Here is a 21,316-nt window from a genome sequence, read left to right on the forward strand (position 1 = left end):
CCGGCCGCCACAGCCTTCCAAAGTGCTGGCATTACAGGCATGAGCCATCGCGCCCAGCCTTTAAAAATCTTTTAAATCATTGTAATATCTTTTTCATTTCTACCTCCAGTCCTGCAGAGTTCTTATTCATTCTTTCTAAATTTTCTTTGTACCCACTAATCACCTCATTTCCCTCCCCCTCCCCACTACCCTTCCCAGCTTCTGGTAACCATTCTACTATCTCCATGTGTTCAGTTGTTTTTTTAGTGCCCGCAAATGAGTAAGAATAGGCAAAGTTTATCTTTCTGTCCCTGGCTTATTTTACTTAACATAATGTCCTCCAGTGCCATCTACATTGTTGCAAATGACAGGATCTCATTCTTTTTTGTGGCTGAATGGTAATCTATTATGTATATATACCACATTTTCTTTCTCCATTTGTCTATTGACGGACACAGAGATTGATTCTAAATCTTGGCTGTTATGTATATAGTGCTGTAGTAAACATGGGAGTGCAGATATTCCTTCAATAAACTGATTTCCTTTCTGAGTATATACCTGGCAGTGCAATTGCTGGATCATATGGTAGCTCTATTTTTGGTTTTTTGATGAATTTCCATACTGTTCTCCATAGTGGTTGTACCAATTTACATGTCTACCAACAGTGTGTGAAGGTTCCCCTTTATCCACATCCTCACCAGCATTCATTATTGCCTGTCTTTTGGATAAAAGCCATTTTAACCGGGGCGAGATGATATCTTGTTGTAGTTTTAATTTCCATTTTTCTGGTAATCAGTAGTGTTGAATACCTTTCATATACCTGTTTGCCATTCATAAATAATGATGAGGTCTTGCTCTTTGGCCCAGGCTGGTCTCGAACTACCGGGCTCAAGCAATCCTCCCACCTTTGCCTCCCAAAATGCTAAAATTATAGGTGTGAGCCACTGTACCTGGCCTTGTATGTCTTCCCTTTTTTTTTTTTTTTTTTGAGACGGAGTCTCACTTTGTTGCCCTTTGTTGACCAGGCTGGAACGCAATGGTGTGATCGTGGCTCACTGCACCCTCCACCTCCCGGGTTCAAGAAATTCTCCTGCCTCCCGACACCATGCCCGCCTAATTTTTGTATTTTTAGTAGAGACAGGGTTTCTCCATGTTGGCCAGGCTGGTCTCGAACTCCTAACCTCAGGTGATTTACCTGCCTCAGCCTCCCAAAGTGCCGGGATTACAGGCGTGAGACACTGCGCCCGGCCTGTATGTCTTCTTTTGAGAAATGTCTATTCAGGTCTTTTGCCCATTTTTAATTGAGTTATTAAAATTTTCCCTATTGAGTTGCTTGAGCGCCTTTTATATTCTGGTTATTAATCCCTTGTCAGATAAGTAGTTTGCAAATGTTTTCTCCCATTCTGTGGGTTGTCTCTTCACTTTGTTGATGATTTCTTTTGCTGTGCAGAAGCTTTTTAACTTGATGTGATCCCATTTGTCCATCTTTGCTTTGGTTGTCTATACTTTTGGGGTATTCCTCAAGAAATCTTTGCCCAGAGCAATGTCTCTGGGAGTTTAATGTTTTTTAGTAGTTTCATAGTTTGAGGTCTTAGATTTAAATCTTTAATCCATTTTGATTTGATTTTTTTTAATATGGTGGGACACAGGGGTCTAATTTCATTCTTCTGCATGTGGATATCCAGTTTTCCCAGCACCATTTATTGAAGAGACTGTCCTTTCCCCAGTGTATGTTCATGGCGTCTTTGTGGGAAATGAGTTCACTTAGACGTATGGATTTATTTCTGAGTTCTCTATTCTGTTCCATTGATCTGTGTATCTTTTTTTTTTTTTTTTTTTTTTTTTTTTTTTTTTTTTTTGAGGCGGAGTCTTCACTCTGTGGCCCAGGCTGGAGTGCAGTGGCACCATCTCGGCTCACTGCAAGCTCCGCCTCCCAGGTTCGCGCCATTCTCCTGCCTCAGCCTCCCGAGTAGCTGGGACTACAGGCGCCCGCCACCGCGCCCGGCTAATTTTTTGTATTTTTAGTAGAGACGGGGTTTCACCATGTTAGCCAGGATGGTCTCGATCTCCTGACCTCGTGATCCGCCCGCCTTGGCCTCCCAAAGTGCAGGGATTACAGGCGTGAGCCACCGCGCCCGGCCTGTGTATCTTTTTTTATGCCAGTACCATGCCATTTTCGTTGTAATAATTTGAAGTCAGATAATGATTCCTCCAGTTTTGTTCATTTTGCTCAGTATAGCTTTTGCTATTCTGTGTCTTTTGTGGTTCCCTGCACATTTTGGAATTATTTTTTCTACTTCTGTGAGGAATGTCATTGGTATTTTGATGGGATTGCACTGAATCTGTAGATTGCTTTGAGTATTGTAAACGTTTTAGCAATACTAATTCTTCTAATCCATAAACATGGAATCTCCATGTTTTCTCTGTGTCATCTTCAATTTCAATGTTTTAAAGTTTTCATTGTAGAGATCTTTTACTCATTTGGTTAAGTTTATTCCTAGGTATTTTATTATATTTGTAGCTATTGTAAATGGGACTGCTTTTAAAATTTTTTTCAGATTGTTTGCTGTTATATATAAAAATGCTCCTGATTTTTGTATGTTGATTTTTGTATCCTGCAACTTTACTGAATTTGTCAGTTATAATAGGTTTTTCTTTTTTGGAGTCTATGTTTTTCCAAATGTAAGGTCATATTATCTGCAAACAAGGATAATTTGACTTATTCCATTCCAGTGTGGATGCTTTTTATTTCTTTTGTCTGATTGCTCTAGTTAGGACTTCCAGTATTATGTTGAATAACAGTGGTGAAAGTGGGCATCCTTCTCTTCCTCCAGATCTTAGAGGAAAGCCATTTAGTTTTTCCCTGTTCAGTATGGTACTAGTTACGGGTCTGTTATATATGGCTTTTATTTTGTTGAGGCATATTTCTTCTATACCCAGTTCTTTGAGGGTTTTTTTGTTTTTGTTTTTGTTTTTGAGGCAGAATCTCGCTCTGTCACCCAGCTGGAGTGCAGTGGCATAATCTCGGCTTACTACAAGCTCTGCCCCCTGGGTTCACTCCGTTCTCCTGCCTCAGCCTCCTGAGTAGCTGGGACTACAGGTGCCCTCCAACGTGCCTGGCTAATTTTTTGTATTTTTAGTAGAGATGGGGTTTCACCCTGTTAGCCAGGATGGTCTTGATCTCCTGACCTCATGATCTGCCCGTCTTAGCCTCCCAAAGTGCTGGGATTACAGGCGTGAGCCACCACACCCAGCTGAGGGTTTTAATCATAAAGGGGATGTTGCTTTTTATGTGATATAAATTATATATTTATATCATAATATATATTTATATATATTTATGTCTTATATAATATAAATAATATATATATTTTTTGGTCTTTGTCTTTTATTCTGTTAAGATGTACCAAGTTTATTGATTTGCATATGTTGAACCATCCTTGTCGCTGGGATTACAGGCGCTTACGACCACTCTCGGCTAATTTTTTTTGTATTTTTAGTAGAGAGGGGATTGCACCATGTTGGTCAGGGTGGTCTCGAACTCCTGACCTCAGGTGATCCACCCACCTTGGCCTCCCAAAGTGCTGGAATTACAGGCATGAGCCACCGTGCCTGGCCTATCTAGTGTTATTTTATTGTGATCGGAGAAGATAGTTGATATGATTTCAACTTTTTAAAATTTTTATTTGTTTGTTTGTTTGTAACAGAGTCTCCCTCAGTTACCCAGGCTGAAGTACATGTTACGATCTTGGCTCACCTGCAACCTACACCTTCTTGGCTCAAGCAGTCCTCCCACCTTAGCCTTCCAAGTAGCTGGGACTACAGGCACGTGCCACCACACATGGCTGATATTTTTGGATTTTTTTTTTTGTAGAGATGGGGCATTGCCATGTGTCCCAGGGTTGTCTCGAACTCCTGAGTTCAAACAGTCTACCCATTTTGGCCTCCCAAGGTGCTAGGATTACAGACATGAGCCGCTGTGCCAGGTCAAATCTTTAGACTTGTTTTGTGGCTTAATATGTGGTTTATCTTTGAGAATGATCCATATGTTGAGGAGAAGAATGTGTATTCTATAGCTGTTGGACACGGTGTTCTGTAAATATGTATTGGACCTATTTGGTCTATAAAGCAAATTAGGTCTAATGTTTCTTTGTTGATTTTCTGTCTGAATGATTTTTCCAGTGCTGAGAGTGGAGTGTTGAAGTTTCTGACCGTTACTGAGGTCTGTTTCTCTTTTTTGCTCTAGTAATATTTGCTTTATATATCTGGATGCTCCAGTATTGGTTGCATATATATTTATACTTGTTATAATCTCTTGCTGAATTGATCCCTTTATCATTATACAATGATCTTCTTTGTCTTTTTTTGTAGACTTTGTCTTGAAGTCTATTTTATCTAAGCATAGCTACTCCTGCTCTTTTCTGGTTTCCATTTGCATGGAATATCTTTTTCCAACTCTTCAATTTTAGTCTATGCGTGATTTCATAGGTAAAGTGTGTTTCTTGTAGGCAATGGTTCATTGGGTTTCTTTTTTTTTTTTTTTTTTTTTTTGGAGACAGACTCGCTGTTGCCCAGGCTGGAGGGCAATGGCGCGATCTCGGCTCACTGCAACCTTCGCCTCCTGGGTTCAAGCGATTCTCCTGCCTCAGCCTCCCCAAGTAGCTGGGATTACAGGCGCCTGCCACCACGCCCAGCTAACTTTTTTGTATTTTCAATAGAGGTGGGGTTTCATTATGTTGGCCAGGCTGTTCTTGAACTCCTAACCTCAGGTGATCCGCCTGCCTCTGCCACCCAAAGTCCTGGGATTACAGGCGTGAGCCACCGCACCCAGCCTTTTTTAAAAAATCCATTTAACCACTGTATGTCCTTTGATTGGAGAGTTTAGTCAATTTACATTCAATGTTGTTACTGATGAGTAAGGACTCAACTACTACAACTTACTATCTGGTTGTTTTGTAATCCTACTTCCTCCTTTCACCCTTCTTTTTTACTTCCTCTTCCCTCCTTTTTTCCCCTCCCTCCCTTCCTTGTTTTGAAAGTGATTTTCTCTGGTGGTATGTTTTAATTTCCTGCTTTATATTTTTTGTGTATCTGTTGTTGGTGTTTTTGATTTAAGATCACCATGACAGCCAGGTGCGGTGGCTCACAACTGTAATCCCAGCACTTTGGGAGGCCGAGGTGGGTGGATCAAGAGGTCAGGAGTTCGAGACCAGCCTGGCTAACATGGGGAAACCCTGTCTCTACTAAAAATACAAAAATTAGCCAGGTGTGGTGGTGCACGCCTGTAATCCCAACTACTCAGGAGACTGAGGCAGGAGAATTGCTTGAACCCGGGAGGCGGAGGTTGCAGTGAGCCAAGATTGTGCCACTGCACCCCAGTCTAGGCGACAGAGCGAGACTCTGTCTCAAAAAGAAAAAAAAAGATCACCATGAGGGTTACAAATAACATTTTATAACGCATTATTTTAAACCAATAACAACTTAAAACTGATTGCAAAAACAAGCAAGCAAAGAGAAAACTAATAAAAACTCTACACTTCAACTTAATCTGTCCGCTTTTTAACTTTTGTTGTTTTTATTTATACATTTATTATACTATGTCTTAAAAAAACTGTAGTTATAGGCCATGGGCAGTGGCTCACACATGTAATCCCAGCACTTTGGGAGGCTGAGGTGGGCAGATCACCTAAGGTCAGGAGTTCGAGACCAGCCTGGCCAATATGGCAAAACCCCCTCTCTACTAAAAATAGAAAAATTAGCTGGGCATGGTGGCGGGTGCCTATAATCCCAGCTACTTAGGAGGCTGAGGCAGGAGAATCACTTGAACCCAGGAGGCAGAAGTTGCAGTGAGCCGAGAGTGCACCACTGCACTCCACTCTGGGCGACAGAGCAAGACTGTCTTTTTAAAAAAAAAAAAAAAACACAGGCGTAGTGACTCACAACTATAATCCCAGCACTTTGAAAGGCCGAGGCGGGTGGATCATGAGGTCAGGAGTTTTGAGACCAGCCTGACCAACCGACCAACGTGGTGAAACCCCATCTCTACTAAAAATACGAAAATTAGCCAGGTGTGGTTTATATGCACCTGTAATCCTAGCTACTCAGGAGGCTGAGGCAGGAGAATTGCTTGAACCCGGGAGGCAGAGGTTGCAGTGAGCCGAGATTGCACCACTTCCCTCCAGCCCGGGCGACAGAGCGAGACTCCATCTCAGAAAAAAAAAATTGTAGTTCTTATTTTTCAAAGGTTCATCTTTTATTCTTCCTGCTTAAAATATGAATAGTAGTTTATATACAATTACAGTGTTACAATATTCTGTATTTTTCTGTGTACTTATTGTTACCAGTCAGTTTTTGTACCTTCGGGTGATTTCTTATTGCTTGTTAACATCCTTTTCTTTCAGATTGAAGAACTACTTTTTTTTTTTTTTTTTTGAGACAGTCATGCTCTGTCACCAGGCTGGAGTATAGTGGTGCCATCTCAGCAGTGCCATCTTGGCTCACTACAACCTCCGACTCCCAGGTTCAAGCAATTCTCCTGCCTCAGCCTCCTGAGTAGCTGGGATTACAGGCATGTGCTACCATGCCCAGCTACTTTTTGTATTTTTAGTAGAGACAGGGTTTTGCCATGTTTGCCAGGCTGGTCTTGAACTCCTGACCTTAGGGTGATCCTCCTGCCTTGGCCTCCCAAAGTGCTAGGATTATAAGCGTGAGTCATCACGCCCAGCTTGGTTGTTTATTTTCAGATAGCCTGAATTCAAGCTCACTAATGTTTTCTTCTGCTTGATACATTTCTGCTATTGAGAGACTCTGATGCATTTTTCAGTTTGTCAATTGAATTTTTCCACTTTGGGATTTCTGGTTGATTCTTTTTATTAATAACTATTGCAGTCTGTTTTTTAAATTTACAGGATTCTGAATTTGTTCTCTGTATTATCTTGGATTTCGTTGAACTTTCTTAAAGCATCCAGTTTGAATTCTGTCAGAAAGTTCACATATTTCTTACCACTTGGGAATTGGTCACTGGTGCCCTTTATTTTTAGTTCATTTGGTGGGGTCATGTTTTCTTGAATGGCCTTGTTGCTTGTGGATGTTCATCAGTGTCTGGTCATTGAAGAGTTGGGTATTCTATTCTTTGTAGTCTGGTTTTGTTTGTACCCATTTTTTTTTCTTTTTTTGAGACAGTGTCTCACTCTGTCGCCCAGGCTGGCGTGCAGAGCACAATCGTTGCTCACCGCAACATCCGCCTCCTGGGTTCAAGCGATTCTTCTGCCTCAGCCTCCTTAGAAGCTGGGGTTACAGTCACGTGCCACCACGCCTGGCTAATTTTTGTATTTTTAGTAGAGACAGAGTTTCACCATGTTGGTTAGGCTGGTCTCGAACTCCTAACCTCGTGATCTGCCCACCTCGGCCTCCCAAAGTGCTGGGATTACAGGCGTGAGCCACTGTGTCTGGCCCCCATTCTTCTTGAGAAGGTTTTTCAAATATTCAAAGGGAATTAAGTGTTGTCATCTAAGTCTTTGTTCACTGCAGCCATACATGCATTAGAGGGCACCCCAGGCCTAGTAATACTGTGACTCTGTAGAGGTATCACCTTGGTAGTCTTGGGGAAGATCTGGGAGAATTCCCTGTATTACCAGGCAGTCTCTTGTCCTCTTCCCTTACATTTCTCCAAACAAATGGAGTCTCTCTTTGTGCTGAGCTGCCTGGAGTTGGAGGAAGGATGACACAAGCACTGTGTTGGCCACCATCACTGGAACTGTACTGGGTCTCTCCCAAGGCCTGTGGCAGCTATTTTCTGGCCACTGCTGTTGTTAATTCAAGGCCCAAGGGTGCTTTAGTCAGCAGGTGAAGAATCCTGCAAGGACTGGGTCTTTACTTTCAGTGCAGCAGGTTCCCTTCTGGCCCAGGGTGCATCTAGAAATGCCGCCCAGGAGCCAGGGCCTGGGATCGGGAGTTTTAGGAATCTGCTTTATTTTACTGGGGCTGAGTGGGCACCCACTTGCACGATAAAGTCCTTTTTACTCTTCTCTCATCTCAAGCAGGTGTGTCTCCCCATGGCCACCACAGCTGGGAATGTGCTGGGTCATATCTGAAGCTGGCACAATATGACATGGCACCTTGTTTTTTATTCAAGGCACAAGGGCTCTTTAGTCAGCTGGTGGTGAATCCTACCAGGACTAGGTATCTTCCTTCAAGGCAATGGGTTCCCTTGTGGCCCAGGATATGTCTAGAAATGTCATCTGGGAGCTATGGCCTAGAGTCGAGGCTTCAGAACTATGCTTGGTGCTTTATTTTACTGTGGCTGAACTAGTATCCACATTTCTAGACAAAGTCCTCCCTACACTTCCCTCTCCTCTCAGAGCTAAGAACTGTGAGCTCTGGTACCTGGAGTTGGGGGAGGGCTGGCACAAGCACTCCCTTGGCCACCCTAGCTGGTGTCTCAGTGGGTCACATGTACCCCAAGTCCACTGGCTTTGAGCCCAGCACAGTACCATGACTTGTCCAGGAATAGCGGTCCTTTCAAGTTTATTTAAGACCCCAGAGCCCTTTACTCATAGTGGTGGGGCTTACCAAAATTCAGATTCTTTGTTTTTTTTGGCAGAGTTTCGCTCTTACTGCCCAGGCTGGAGTGCAATGACGCGATCTCAGCTCACCACAGCCTCCACCTCCTGGGTTCAAACAATTCTCCTGCCTCAGCCTTCCGAGTAGCTGGGATTATAGGCATGTGCTACCACCCCGGGCTAATTTTTTTGTTTTTTAGTAGAGATGAGGTTTCTCCATGTTGGTCAAGCTGGTCTCAAACTCCTGACCTCAGGTGATCCGTCCGCCTCAGCTTTCCAAAGTGCTGGGATTACAGGCCACAGCGCCCAGCCCGAAATTCAGATTCTCATCACTGGGATGGACAATTCCCCTCTGACTAGGGCTGGTCTAAATACTCCCTCTGTGGGTGCTGGCTGAATTCTGTCCTGTGCTGCTTTCCACTATGACAGGGCAGCACTGAGTTTCAATGCAAAATCCCAGTCATTTCTCTCTCTGTCCCGCGAGCACACAGATTCTTTCTCCACCCCACACTGCATTTTGGGGGAATGGCAGGGGTGTTGCGGGGGCAGTTCAAGACCATCTTCCTTATCTTCCTCGGTGCCTTTTTCCTTGATAGGATGTCAAAACCAGGTACTGTGATCGCTTACCTAATTTTTGGTTCTTATGAAGGTGTTTTCTTGTGTGGATAGTTGTTCAATTTGGTGCTCCTTGTGGGGGATGATCACTGGAGGGTTCTGTTTGGCCACCACGCTCTGTCTCCTCTCCCCTGCCGTCTCTTTTTTTACTTAGGGGTTTAGAATGTCTAACTGACCAATATGTACAGTCAGGTCTCATTCTGAATTCATCTACTTATGACCTTCCAAGCCCACTAGGCCCGGTTCTTAGTCCAGCCTCCATGATGGTACCTCCACATCCTAATTTGCTTCCCTCCAGTTCATTTCGCACAAAGCTGCTGTGTTAATCTTTCTGAACTATAAATCTGCCCAGTACTCTACCCTACTTAAAATTCCTCATTGACTTCCCATTTGCCTTGAGAATTAAAAGCCAAAGTCCTAAAACATAGCTTTTTTTTTTTTTTTTTTTTTTTTTTGAGACGGAGTCTCGCTCTGTCACCCAGGCTGGAGTGCATTGGCCGGATCTCAGCTCACTGCAAGCTCCGCCTCCCGGGTTCACGCCATTCTCCTGCCTCAGCCTCCCGAGTAGCTGGGACTACAGGCGCCCGCCACCTCGCCCGGCTAAGTTTTTGTATTTTTAGTAGAGACGGGGTTTCACTATGTTAGCCAGGATGGTCTCGATCTCCTGACCTCGTGATCCGCCCGTCTCGGCCTCCCAAAGTGCTGGGATTACAGGCTTGAGCCACCGCGCCCGGCCAAAACATAGCTTTTTAATTTTAATTTTAATTTTTATTTTTTTTTTAATTTTTAGATGGAGTCTTGCTCTGTCACCCAGGCTGGAGTGCAGTGGTGTGATCTTGGCTCACTGCAACCTCCGCCTCCCGGGTTCAAGCGATTCTCATACGTCAGCCAAGTAGCTGGGATTTACACATGTGCGCCACCATGCCTGGCTAATTTTTTTTTTATCTTTAGTAGAGACAGAGTTTCGCCATGTTGGCCAGGCTGGTCTGAAACTCCTGACCTCAAGTGTTTCCACCCGCCGTGGCTTCCCAAAATGCTAGGATTATAGGTGTTAGCCACTGCACACAGCCCTGAACATAGCTTTTAAGTTCCTTTATTGTCATATTCCTTTTGGCAAGTCTATCATTTTCTGACTCATTTGTACATGTGTGTCCCACCCTTGGTCCAGCCATTGGTGCTTTGCTTTACTTCTTTATTTTTGTTATTTATTTTATTTTATTATTATTTTTTAATGAGAACAGGGTATCACTATGTTGCTCAGGCTGGTCTTGAACTCCTGAGCTCAAGCAGTCTGCTTGCCTCAGCCTCCCAAAGTGCTGGAATTACAGTGATGAGCCACTGTGCCTGGGTCATTGGTGCTATCCTTTTACTTTTTTTTTTTTTTCGAGACGGAGTCTCGTTCTGTCACCCAGTCTGGAGTGCAGTGGCGTGATCTCGGCTCACTGCAAGCTCTGCCTCCCATGCTCACACCATTCTCCTACCTCAGCCTCCCGAGTAGCTGGGACTACAGGCGTCCGCCGCCATGCCCGGATAATTTTTGTATTTTTAGTAGAGACGGGGTTTCACCGTGTTAGCCAGGATGGTCTCGATCTCCTGACCTCGTGATCTGCCTGCCTCAGCCTCCCAAAGTGCTGGGATTACAGGCATGAGCCACTGCGCCCAGCCCCCATTGGTGCTATTCTTTTATGTGATAGAGCCATCTTCTCTCTTTTCTTTGGATTTTTAAACATATTCCTCCTTTTACTTAGACTATTCTCTATCCCAAACACCTCTCCTAAACTTCTTTCACACCTTAGACTAGCTGAAACTTCCATTAAGAAACCTTTCTTTTTTATAGGTTGTTTTTTCTATAGAATCTCTTAGCATTTACTCATTTTGTTGTGAAGTGTCTGATCTTATTTAGATGACAAGTATAGGAGGATAGAAATTTTTTCATATTTTTCTCACCCAGCAAGCACAATTTCTGACATGTGGTAGGCATTCAGTAAATATTGAACTTTGGAGGCTAAGACATTTGAGTGCTTTGGTAACTGTGGTTGTGCTATATAGGTATTCTGTTATTGTTACTTTATAGTAAAAGCATTACTCTTAAAGTATGAAAAAAGCCTTATTCAAAACATTTCATGCATATAGTTAATATTACTTTGCTTGTGCTCATGGCAAAAATGGATTACTAAAGTTATTTAAGATATTTAAGTATAATTGTTTCCTTTATTTAGTTACAGCCAAGTTCTACTTCTGAATCTATGGATCAACTACTAAACAAAAATAGAGAGGCAGAAAAATCAAGAGATTTGATCAAAGACAAAATTGAACCAAGTGCTAAGGATTCTTTCACTGAAAATAGCAGCAGCAACTGTACCAGTGGCAGCAGCAAGCCGAATAGCCCCAGCATTTCCCCTTCAATACTTAGTAACACGGAGCACAAGAGGGGACCTGAGGTCACTTCCCAAGGGGTTCAGACTTCCAGTCCAGCATGTAAACAAGAGAAAGATGATAAGGAAGAGAAGAAAGACGCAGCTGAGTGAGTAAACCTGGAACTTAGACCATCCTGTTACTCAGTTAACTTTTTTTTTTTTTTTTTAAAAGGCATTTAGGTCCTTCCAACTGTGAAGAATCCATCTGGACTTTTAGACTGCTTCATACATTGCCCTTAGTTTACAAACAGCTAGTCCAAACAAATGACATCTTAAGTAAATTAGGTTATTGCACCCTGTGCTACTCTTCTGTTCTTCCCCTTTTTTGCACCCCAGGGCTAGAAAAACAAGGCATAAATTAAGAAAAGTTTTTCTGTAAATGAACAGGAGTTGAAAAATTATCAGTTCAGGAGACCTATCTTTACTGGATTCCACTCATTAGTCACCCTCACTGTGCTGCTAGGATGAAAAACTGCCACTGTCAAGGAGAGAAGCATGCGATGCTTCTACTTGGAATTCAAAATATTTTTCATCAGAAACAGTGTTTTAGTTAATGTTTAGATTTGTTAAAATAGACTTAATTCTGCACATTCCATATATTTGTTAAATGGACTTTCAGGGGCTAACCTCAGAACTTAACTACCATTGACTTAGGTGTTCTGGGTACCAAACAATCCAGTTAAAGCTAAAGTTTTGGAATGTAGCTTATTGATAAATTGGGGACTGCTTATTCTTGATTTGAGGCAAATTTTTTTTAGAGCCATGATTTTCTGCAGGTATGTTATGTAGATAATATCTTCTCACATAAAAATTACTTCATGCTAGAATATTGGTATGTTGACTGGTGGCTCACACCTATAATCCCAGCACTCTGGGAGGCCGAAGCAGGTAGATTACTTGAGGTTAGGAGTTGAAGACCAGCCTGGCCAACATGGTGAAACCCTGTCTCTACTAAAAATACAAAAATTAGCCAGTCATGGTGGTAGGTGCCTATAATCCCAGCTACTCAGGAGGCTGAGGCAGGAGAATTGCTTGAACCCGGAAGGTGGAGGCTGCAGTGAGCCGAGATCATGCCACTGCACTCCAGCCTGGGTGACAGAGCGAGACTCTGTCTCAAAAAGTAATAATAATAAAAGAATACTGGTATGTTAAGAAGTGCTTTTAAGGATATTTTATAAGTAGCTACTGTCTTTTCAGCTCAAGTGTTTGTTGATTGGCCAGGCGTGGTGGCTCACGCCTGTAATCCCAGCACTTTGGGAGGCTGACTCAGGCAGATCACTTAAGGTCAGCCTGGCCAAGATGGTGAAACCCCATCTCTACTGACAAAAAAAAAAAAAAAAAAAAATTAGCTGGGTGTGGTGGCAGTCGCCTGTAATCTCAGCTACTCAGGAGACTCAGGTAGGTGAATTGCTTGAACTGGGGAGGCAGAGGTTACAGTGAGCCAAGATTGCACTGCTGCGCTCCAGCCTGAGCAACAGAATGGGACTCTGAAGGAGAAAATAAAGTATTTTTTGATTGCCTTTGAGAGCAGCAGTTGTATATTACTCAGATTTTTAAAAAATTGTTCTTTTATGACTATATTCTTTAAGGGGTTAAGGAATTGGCAATATAAGTGCGTATGTTTCAATAAAGAGGATTAGTGATCTTCTAGTGAGAACAGTTTAAATCTATGTTTAGCAGTGTTTCTTTTTTTTTGTTGAGACGGAGTCTCGCCCTGTCGCCCAGGTTGGAGTGCAGTGGTGCGATCTCGGCTCACTGCAAGCTCCGGCTCCCGGGTTCACGCCATTCTCCTGCCTCAGCCTCCCGAGTAGCTGGGACTACAGGCGCCACCACCACGCTCGGCTAGTTTTTTGTATTTTTAGTAGAGACGGGGTTTCACTGTGTTAGCCAGGATGGTCTCGATCTCCTGACCTTGTGATCCGCCCGTCTCGGCCTCCCAAAGTGCTGGGATTACAGGCTTGAGCCACCGCGCCCGGCCTAGCAGTTTTTTTAAAATTGTCAGGTATGGAAGATTTTAGAACAACATAAAGTCCATGTAGATTTCACTGGCCTTTTTTTTTTTTTTAGGCAAGTTAGGAAATCAACATTGAATCCTAATGCAAAGGAGTTCAACCCACGTTCCTTCTCTCAGGTAGGTTTATTACTTTCTTTGAGGTTATTTAGTCCCCTAAAAAGAAAAATTAGTAGTCCTTCTTCCATACCTGTCATCTGAATTTTGTTTTAGTATGCTAAAACAACCTTCTTTCTTTTTCTTACATGGCCATTAATGAATACTTTTTAGACATTAAAAAAAGGTCTTTGTTTTGTCATCAGTTAGATGTGATCTTGGGCAAATCTTTGAATTTCTCTGACCCAGAATTTGACAATGGGTGGCTAGCTAGGCTATCAGGTTTATAAATATGTCCTCTGCACCTGAGGGTTTTGCATCCTGGATTCAACCAACCATGGATCAAAAATATAGTTAGGATAATCTGTACTGAACACATGCAGACTTTTCCTTGTCTTTATTCCAAAATGATACAGTAAAGCATTTACTTTGTTTTAAGTATTATAAGTAATCTAGAGATGACATAAAGTATATAGGAGGATATGCATAGGTTGTATGCGAATACTTCACAATTTTATATAGGGGACTTGAGCATTCTAAGACTTTGGTATCTTCGTAGTGTACTGTAACCAATCCCCCACAGATACCAAGAGATGACTGCTATTATTATTCTACTGAGATCATAAGGTATATTTATTTTTAATTTTTAAAAACACTTCCATCAGTTTCTTAAAAATCACTGCCACTGTTTTTAATATTTTTTAATTGGCAAAGTTTTAAGTTTCTACTGAAACGTTTTTTCTTTTGTTGAAATGTGAAAATTGATGTGCTATGTTTTTGTTTTCAATAAAAGGAAAATAGTTAAAGCAAGTAAAATTAGACAGATTGGGAAAATCAGTCTTTAAATTGCAATAATAGTTCATTTATTACCTTGAAATAATTGAATTTATTGTTGTTTTTGTAGCCAAAGCCTTCTACTACCCCAACTTCACCTCGGCCTCAAGCACAACCTAGCCCATCTATGGTGGGTCATCAACAGCCAACTCCAGTTTATACTCAGCCTGTTTGTTTTGCACCAAATATGATGTATCCAGTCCCAGTGAGCCCAGGCGTGCAAGTAAGTCATAGAATTTGATGTTCACTTAGCCTCCCTAATTGTTTGTATCTGACACCAAGCACTCTTAGGTTTTCAGTGACTTGAGGGTGTGATGGTTATGCATAGGCATTTGAAACAGAGAGGCATGCAGAGATTCAATGTGATATTAAGTATAAGGACCTAAATCTGAGAATGTTTTCTGTGAAAAAGATGGTTTAGATTTACTTTAGTTTGGGGTTTGTTCCTTTTAGCTGTGGGTATGATCTAATTTTTAAATGACTAATAGAGAAAATCAGGAAACCTTCTCATGCCTAGCTCTCTAGCAATATAAAACTAAGAGCGACAGAATACCTTGTTATTATCATAGGAGCCTAATGTTAATTTTTTTTTTTATTCTCTCAAGCCTTTATACCCAATACCTATGACGCCCATGCCAGTGAATCAAGCCAAGACATATAGAGCAGGTAAAGGTGAGAATAATCCTGCCTGTGTTTGCTTGTAGTTTGCATGCTGCATGAATTGAGTAACTAAGTTTATAATGAATAAATAGTTGTAGTTTAGCTCTGACTTTTTGATGAGGCTATGCTTTGGCTTTTGATGAACAACATTACATAGATATTCACATGGATTTTACAAACAAAAACAGGAGAGGAGAGATGCCCATCAATTGTGATTGTATAGTATCCTCTTCAAAAAGAGTAATTGGAGGCCAGGTATGATGTCTCACACCTGTAATTTTAGCATTTTGGGAGGCCAAGGTAGGAGGGTTGCTTAAGCTCAGGAGTTCAAGATCAGCCTGGACAACAGAGACCTTGTCTCTACTAAAATTCAAAAAAATTAGCTGGGCATGATGGCATATGCCTGTAGCCCCCGCTATTTGGGGGACTAAGGCAAGAAGATCACTTGAGCCCAGGAAGTAGAGGCTGCAGTGAGCTGTGACTGCGCCACTGCCGTCCAGCCTGGGCGACAGAGTGAGACCGCGTCTCAAAAATAAATACTGGCCGGGCGCGGTGGCTCATGCCTGTAATCCCAGCACCGAGGCAAGGCGGGTGGATCACCTGAGGTCAGGAGTTTGAGACCAGCCTGGCCAGCATGGTGAAACCCCATCTCTACTAAAATACAAAAATTAGCTGGACACGGTGGCGCCCGCTGCCCGTAATCCCAGCTGCTAGGCGGGGATGAGGTAGAAGAATTTCTTGAACCTGGGAGGCAGGGGTTGCAGTGAGCCAAGATCGTGCCACTGCACTTCAGCCTGGGCAACAGAGTGAGACTCCATCTCAAAACAAACAAACAAACAAAAAACAAACAAAAAAAACAGACTAATTGGCTGGACACAGTAGCTCCATGCCTGATATCCCAGCTGGAGGAAGACTTGAGCCCATGAGTTTGAGAGCAATGTGGGCAATTTAATGAGACCCTATCTCAAAAAAAAAAAAAAAAAAGTAATTCCAAAGCTTTTTAATCTGAAATCTGATTTAAATCTGAACTTAAATTTGAAGAAGAGGGTTCGCTACATTAATTTACTAGATTGCTAACCTTGCTTTATATATGCCTACGGTTATTTCCCCAAAGCTAGAATTTCTTTTGAAGCAGAGGGGCAACTAACTTCAACCAATGTTGAAATCCTATTAGAAGGTTGTTTCGGCCAGGCTTGGTGGCTCCGCGTGTAATTCCAGCACTTTGAGAGGCTGAGGTGGGCAGATCGCATGACCTGGGAGTTTTAAGACCAGCCTGGGCAACATGGCAAAAACCCGTCTCTACAAAAAAAAAAAAAAATAGAGATCTTAGCCAGCCGTAATGGTGTGTTCCTCGAGTCCTAGCTACTTGGGAGACTGAGGTGGGAGGATCAATTGAACCCAGAATGTCCAGGCTGCAGGGAACTGTGACTGAACCACTGGGCTCCAGCCTGGGTGAAAGAGCAAAACCCTGCCTCAAAAAGAAAAAAAAAGATGGATGTTTCTACATTAAAATGAGGGAGTTGTTGTATAATCTAGTTGCATAAACTAGTATTTTGTGCTTGTGTGGTTAAAGAGCCTTCATAGAAAAAATCCCCCATTTTTCTTAAAAGGAAATCTTTTGGCCAGGCGTGGTGGCTCACACCTATAAGCCCAACACTCTGGGATGCCGAGGTGGGCAGATCAGTTGAGGTCAGGAGTACGAAACCATCCTGGCCAACATGGTGAAAACCCGTCTGTACTAAAAATACAAAAATTAGCTGGGTGTAGTGGTGCGTGCCTGGGTGACAGAGCGAGACTCCATCCAAAAAAAAAAAGAAAGAGAAAAGAGTTCTTTTAATGTTGGAAAATGCCAAAGGGTTTCGTTTTTGCCAATCAGTTAATTTAGAATGGTTAATTTCTATCAGTTGAGAAACTACAGAAAGTAGAATAATTTATACAGAAAACATATTTCTCAGTGCCCAGTAATTGCCTTTCTGACATAAAGTTTTCATTTTTCCTGAATTAAGATTTCCTCAATGTGTTTTTTGGGTGTTTTTTTTGTGTGTGTGTGTGTGTGTGTTTGTGTTTTAATTATTTTATTTTTTTGCATACAGGATCTCGCTTTGTTGCTGAGGCTGGAGTGCAGTGGTGCTATCATGGCTCAGTGCAGCCTTGACCTCCTGGGCTCAAGCGATCCTTCCCTCTCAGTCCCCTGGATAGCAGGGACTACAGGTGCACACCACCACACCTAGCTAATTTTTCTATTTTTTGTAGAGATGGGTTTTGCCATGTTGCCCAGGCTGTTCTCAAACTCATGGGCTCAAGCTGTCAGCTTGGCTCCACTTCCCAAAGTGCCTGCACCCAGCTGATTTTCTCAATGTTTGATGTAATTGTGATTTCATGGAATTTTTTTTTTTTTTTTTTTTTTTTTTTTTTGAGACGGAGTCTTGCTGCGTCGCCCAGGCTGGAGTGCAGTAGCTGGATCTCAGCTCACTGCAAGCTCCGCCTCCCGGGTTCACGCCATTCTCCTGCCTCAGCCTCCCACGTAGCTGGGACTACAGGCGCCCGCCACCACGCCTGGCTAATTTTTTTGTATTTTTTAGTAGAGACGGGGTTTCACTGGGTTAGCCAGGATGGTCTCGATCTCCTGACCTCATGATCCGCCTGTCTCGGCGTGATTTCATGGATGTTAACTAAAAATCTTAATTTTCGTTTTCTCAGTATGCTATTTTTTTTCTTTTTTGCCTTAGAACATATGAATCTGTTGAAAGAACTCTGCCTGAAATAATGTAATCAGATTATAGAGTTTAATCTTATTTTCAGGGCCTGTAAAAATTCTGAGAAGAAAGTGGTTTTTGTTTGTTTTTTTTTTTTGCTACCGTTTTAATGTAATGTTAAGGTGTTCATGTATCACTAGAAGGTGTAGCTGTTTTCAGTGATTACTTAAAACAATGCAATGGGAACTTTTTGTTGTCGTTAAAATATAAAAGATTACTGTAGTAAGAGCAAGCATGACAGTTTGGCTCTCTGATGGGAGAGTCACATTCTAACTTTATGGAGGTGCTGTTTTTTTAATAGAAATGATATACTCAGAGGGTGGGCACAGTGGCTTATGCCTGTAATCCCAGCACTTTAGGAGGCTGAGGTGGGTGGATCATGAAGTTAGGAGTTCGAGACCATCCTGGCCAACATGGTGAAACCCCGTCTCTACTAAAAATACAAAAATTAGCCTAGCGTGGTGGTACGCATCTGTAATCCTAGCTACTCGGGAGGCTGAGGCAGGAGAATTGCTTGAACCTGGGAGGCAGAGGTTGCCGTGAGCCAAGATGGCACCATTAACTGACTTGTTTAACTGACTTCCTTTGTACTTTTTTTTCCCTTTGTTGAAGTATTTAAAACAAATCTCAGACATCATGTCATTTAATTCATACATCCTCAATGTGTATCTTTTTTAAAACAGGAATTTTTCTTTGGTACCCATAGTGCTGTTACCACATTTTATAAAATAAATAGTAATTTGGCCGGGCGTGGTGGCTCACGCCTGTAATCCCAGCACTTTGAGAGGCCGAGGCGGGTGGATCACCTGAGGTCGGGAGTTCGAGACCAGCCTGACTAACATGCAGAAACCCTGTTTCTACTAAAAATACAAAAATTAGCTGGGCGTGTTGGCGCATGCCTATAATCCCAGCTATTCAGGAGGCTGAGGCAGGAGAATCACTTGAACCCGGGAGGCGGACGTTGCGGTGAGCCGAGATCAAGCCAATGCACTCCAACCTGGGCAATAACAGCAAAACTCCGTCTCAAAAAAAAAAAAAAAAAGACCATCCTGGCTAACACAGTGAAACCCCATCTCTACTAAAAATACAAAAAATTAGCTGGGCCTGGTGGCGGGTGCCTGTAGTCCCAACCACTTGGGAGGCTGAGGCAGGAGAATGGCGTGAACCCGGGAGGCGGAGCTTGCAGTGAGCCCAGATGGCACCACTGCATTCCAGCCTGGGCGACAGAGCAAGACTCCATCTCAAAAAATAAAAATAAATGAAAAATAAACAGATAGATAGGTAGATAGATAGATAGATAGATAGATAGATAGATAGATAGATAGTAATTCAGTGGTAACCACACATAGTCAAATCACCCTAATTGAGTCAAGAATATATTCTTGCAGCTGGTTTGTTTTGAATATAGATTACATTTATTGTATCTCTTTGTAGTTCCCCTGCCTTTTCCCTTATTGCTTTGTATCAGAAGCCAGTTGTTCTGTGGTATGTCATGCATTCTCAATTTTTCTGTTTTCTTCTTGGGATGTCATTGATTACATCTGAGTTCATTTTGGGTTGGGGAGACAAATACTAAATGGTTCTGTGTGCGTTGTATCATATGTCAGGAGGCACACAATATCTTTTCCTACTTTTAATTACGAAATGATTGAGAGCTCAAGTGGTAATACCCTGCTCCCCTATCCCACCACCTCCCCATTGTAAGTTTTCAATTAATCTTTTATCTAATTCATTATTAATTTAATGCTTAACATCATTTTTTTCTTTAGGGCTATGGTACTCAAATTTTGGTGTGCAGTATAAACCTTTGGGGAGAGCTTGCTAAAAACATAGATTGCTTGATCCCATCTCCAGATTTTCTGATGCAGTAGGTTTGGGGCATAGGCTGAGAATTTGCATTTCTATTGCAATTTATAAAACCACCTCCCAAGTAATGCCGCTGGTCTAGGGCTATACACTGAAAACCACTGCAATTGGGGGTTTGTAAAGGGTGATTTCTGAATTCCTAGCTTTCTTCTGTGTTTATTAGCTGGAATTATTCTGTAAAGGACTGTTGTTTTCAATTGGGAGTATTTGGTTATCCTGAAATAATTTGTACAAGAAAGACAGGATAAATTCTTAATTGTTTTCAATTTTCAGAGTGAGGAGTTGGTGCCCTTGTTACTTCCCAACAGTGCCCACAAAGTTTTGCTTTTGTTTTTTTAAAGGGTGTATCCTCTCCCAACATTCTTATTTATTTATTCTTACTGTTTTAAAAAGTATTATGAATGCATGGATTTTTATATATTCATTGTATCATGTATTCTTTTTTGTTACTCTCATTGTCCCATCTTTGATGAATGGGAACCCGTTCAAGTTGGCTCCTGCAAAACTTTATTGCCTTGATTAGCTATCCCTCCAAGGTACCCTGATTTCTTTTTGCTGGGAAATAGTATTTTAAAATCATTATCTGGTCATTGGCGCTAATTACTGTTGCAGTATTGCTTCTAGGCATTTTCCAGACTAAACTAGGAAATATCACTGTAGGCCAGGTGCAGTGGCACCTGTATCCCAGCACTTTGGGAGGCTGGGGTGGGCAGATCACTTGAGGTCAGAAGTTCAAGAGCGTCTTGGCCCACATGATGAAACCCTGTCTCTACTAAAAATGCAAAAATTAGCTGGGTGTGGTGGTGTGCACCTGTAGTCCCTGCCACTTGCGAGGCTGAGGCAGGAGAATCACTTGAACCCAGGAGGTTGAGGTTGTGGTGAGCCGAGATTGTGCCACTGCCCTCCAGCTCTGGGCAATAGAGTGAGACGAGAAAGGAAGAAAGGAAGAGAGAGAACTTTTTAAAATCAGAAATTTAAATTAATATTTCCAAGTCAAGTTAACATTGTAAGATTTTTACTTTTTACTATGACTTCATGGTTTATCTCTTATTCTTTTACACTGAAGCTTTGGTTACTAAAAATAGTAACTATTATGATATTGCATAACAATTTATCACAAAGCTTAGCTACTAAAACAAACATTTCTTATTTCACACAGTTCCTGAGGGTCAGAAATCCAGGAATAGCTTAGCTGAGTGGTTTCTGTCTCGTCTCTTATGAAGCTGTTGACAGTGTTGGCTAGGATTGCAGTTATCCGAAGGGGTAACTGGGGCTAGAGGATGTGCATTCAAATTCGAAACTGTTGGTTGGCCACGTGGGCTTCACAGCCCCTAGTCATGACGTGGCAGCTGGCTTCTCCCAAAATGCATAGTTCAGAGAAACAGTCCCAAACAGAAGCTGCAGCATGTTTTACAACCTAATCTTGAAAGTGGCATATCATCAATTATGTTCTACACTGTTGGTCATACAGAGTGACCCTGGTGTACAGAGTAATCCTGGTGTACAGCATGGGAGGGGACT

The 21,316-nt window shown here is 42.2% G+C and overlaps 1 protein-coding gene across 19 annotated transcripts in view; it reads left to right on the forward strand.

Moving 5' to 3' along the window:
* Nucleotides 1–21,316, forward strand: part of LOC105493406 (ataxin 2) — a 155,411-nt gene that overhangs the window by 101,736 nt on the left and 32,359 nt on the right. For 12 of the 19 annotated variants that reach the window (XM_071071074.1, XM_071071076.1, XM_024796463.2 and 9 more), the window contains 4 exons: nucleotides 11,375–11,679; nucleotides 13,640–13,703; nucleotides 14,584–14,736; nucleotides 15,119–15,185. In XM_071071074.1, the coding sequence (XP_070927175.1) occupies nucleotides 11,375–11,679; nucleotides 13,640–13,703; nucleotides 14,584–14,736; nucleotides 15,119–15,185 (589 nt within the window). The remainder of the gene's footprint in view (nucleotides 1–11,374; nucleotides 11,680–13,639; nucleotides 13,704–14,583; nucleotides 14,737–15,118; nucleotides 15,186–21,316) is intronic. The other 7 variants (XM_024796464.2, XM_071071072.1, XM_071071068.1 and 4 more) reach the window with 1 other exon arrangement.

This window comes from Macaca nemestrina, chromosome 10 (genome assembly GCF_043159975.1).
Source record: "Macaca nemestrina isolate mMacNem1 chromosome 10, mMacNem.hap1, whole genome shotgun sequence".
Lineage (NCBI taxonomy): Eukaryota > Metazoa > Chordata > Mammalia > Primates > Cercopithecidae > Macaca > Macaca nemestrina.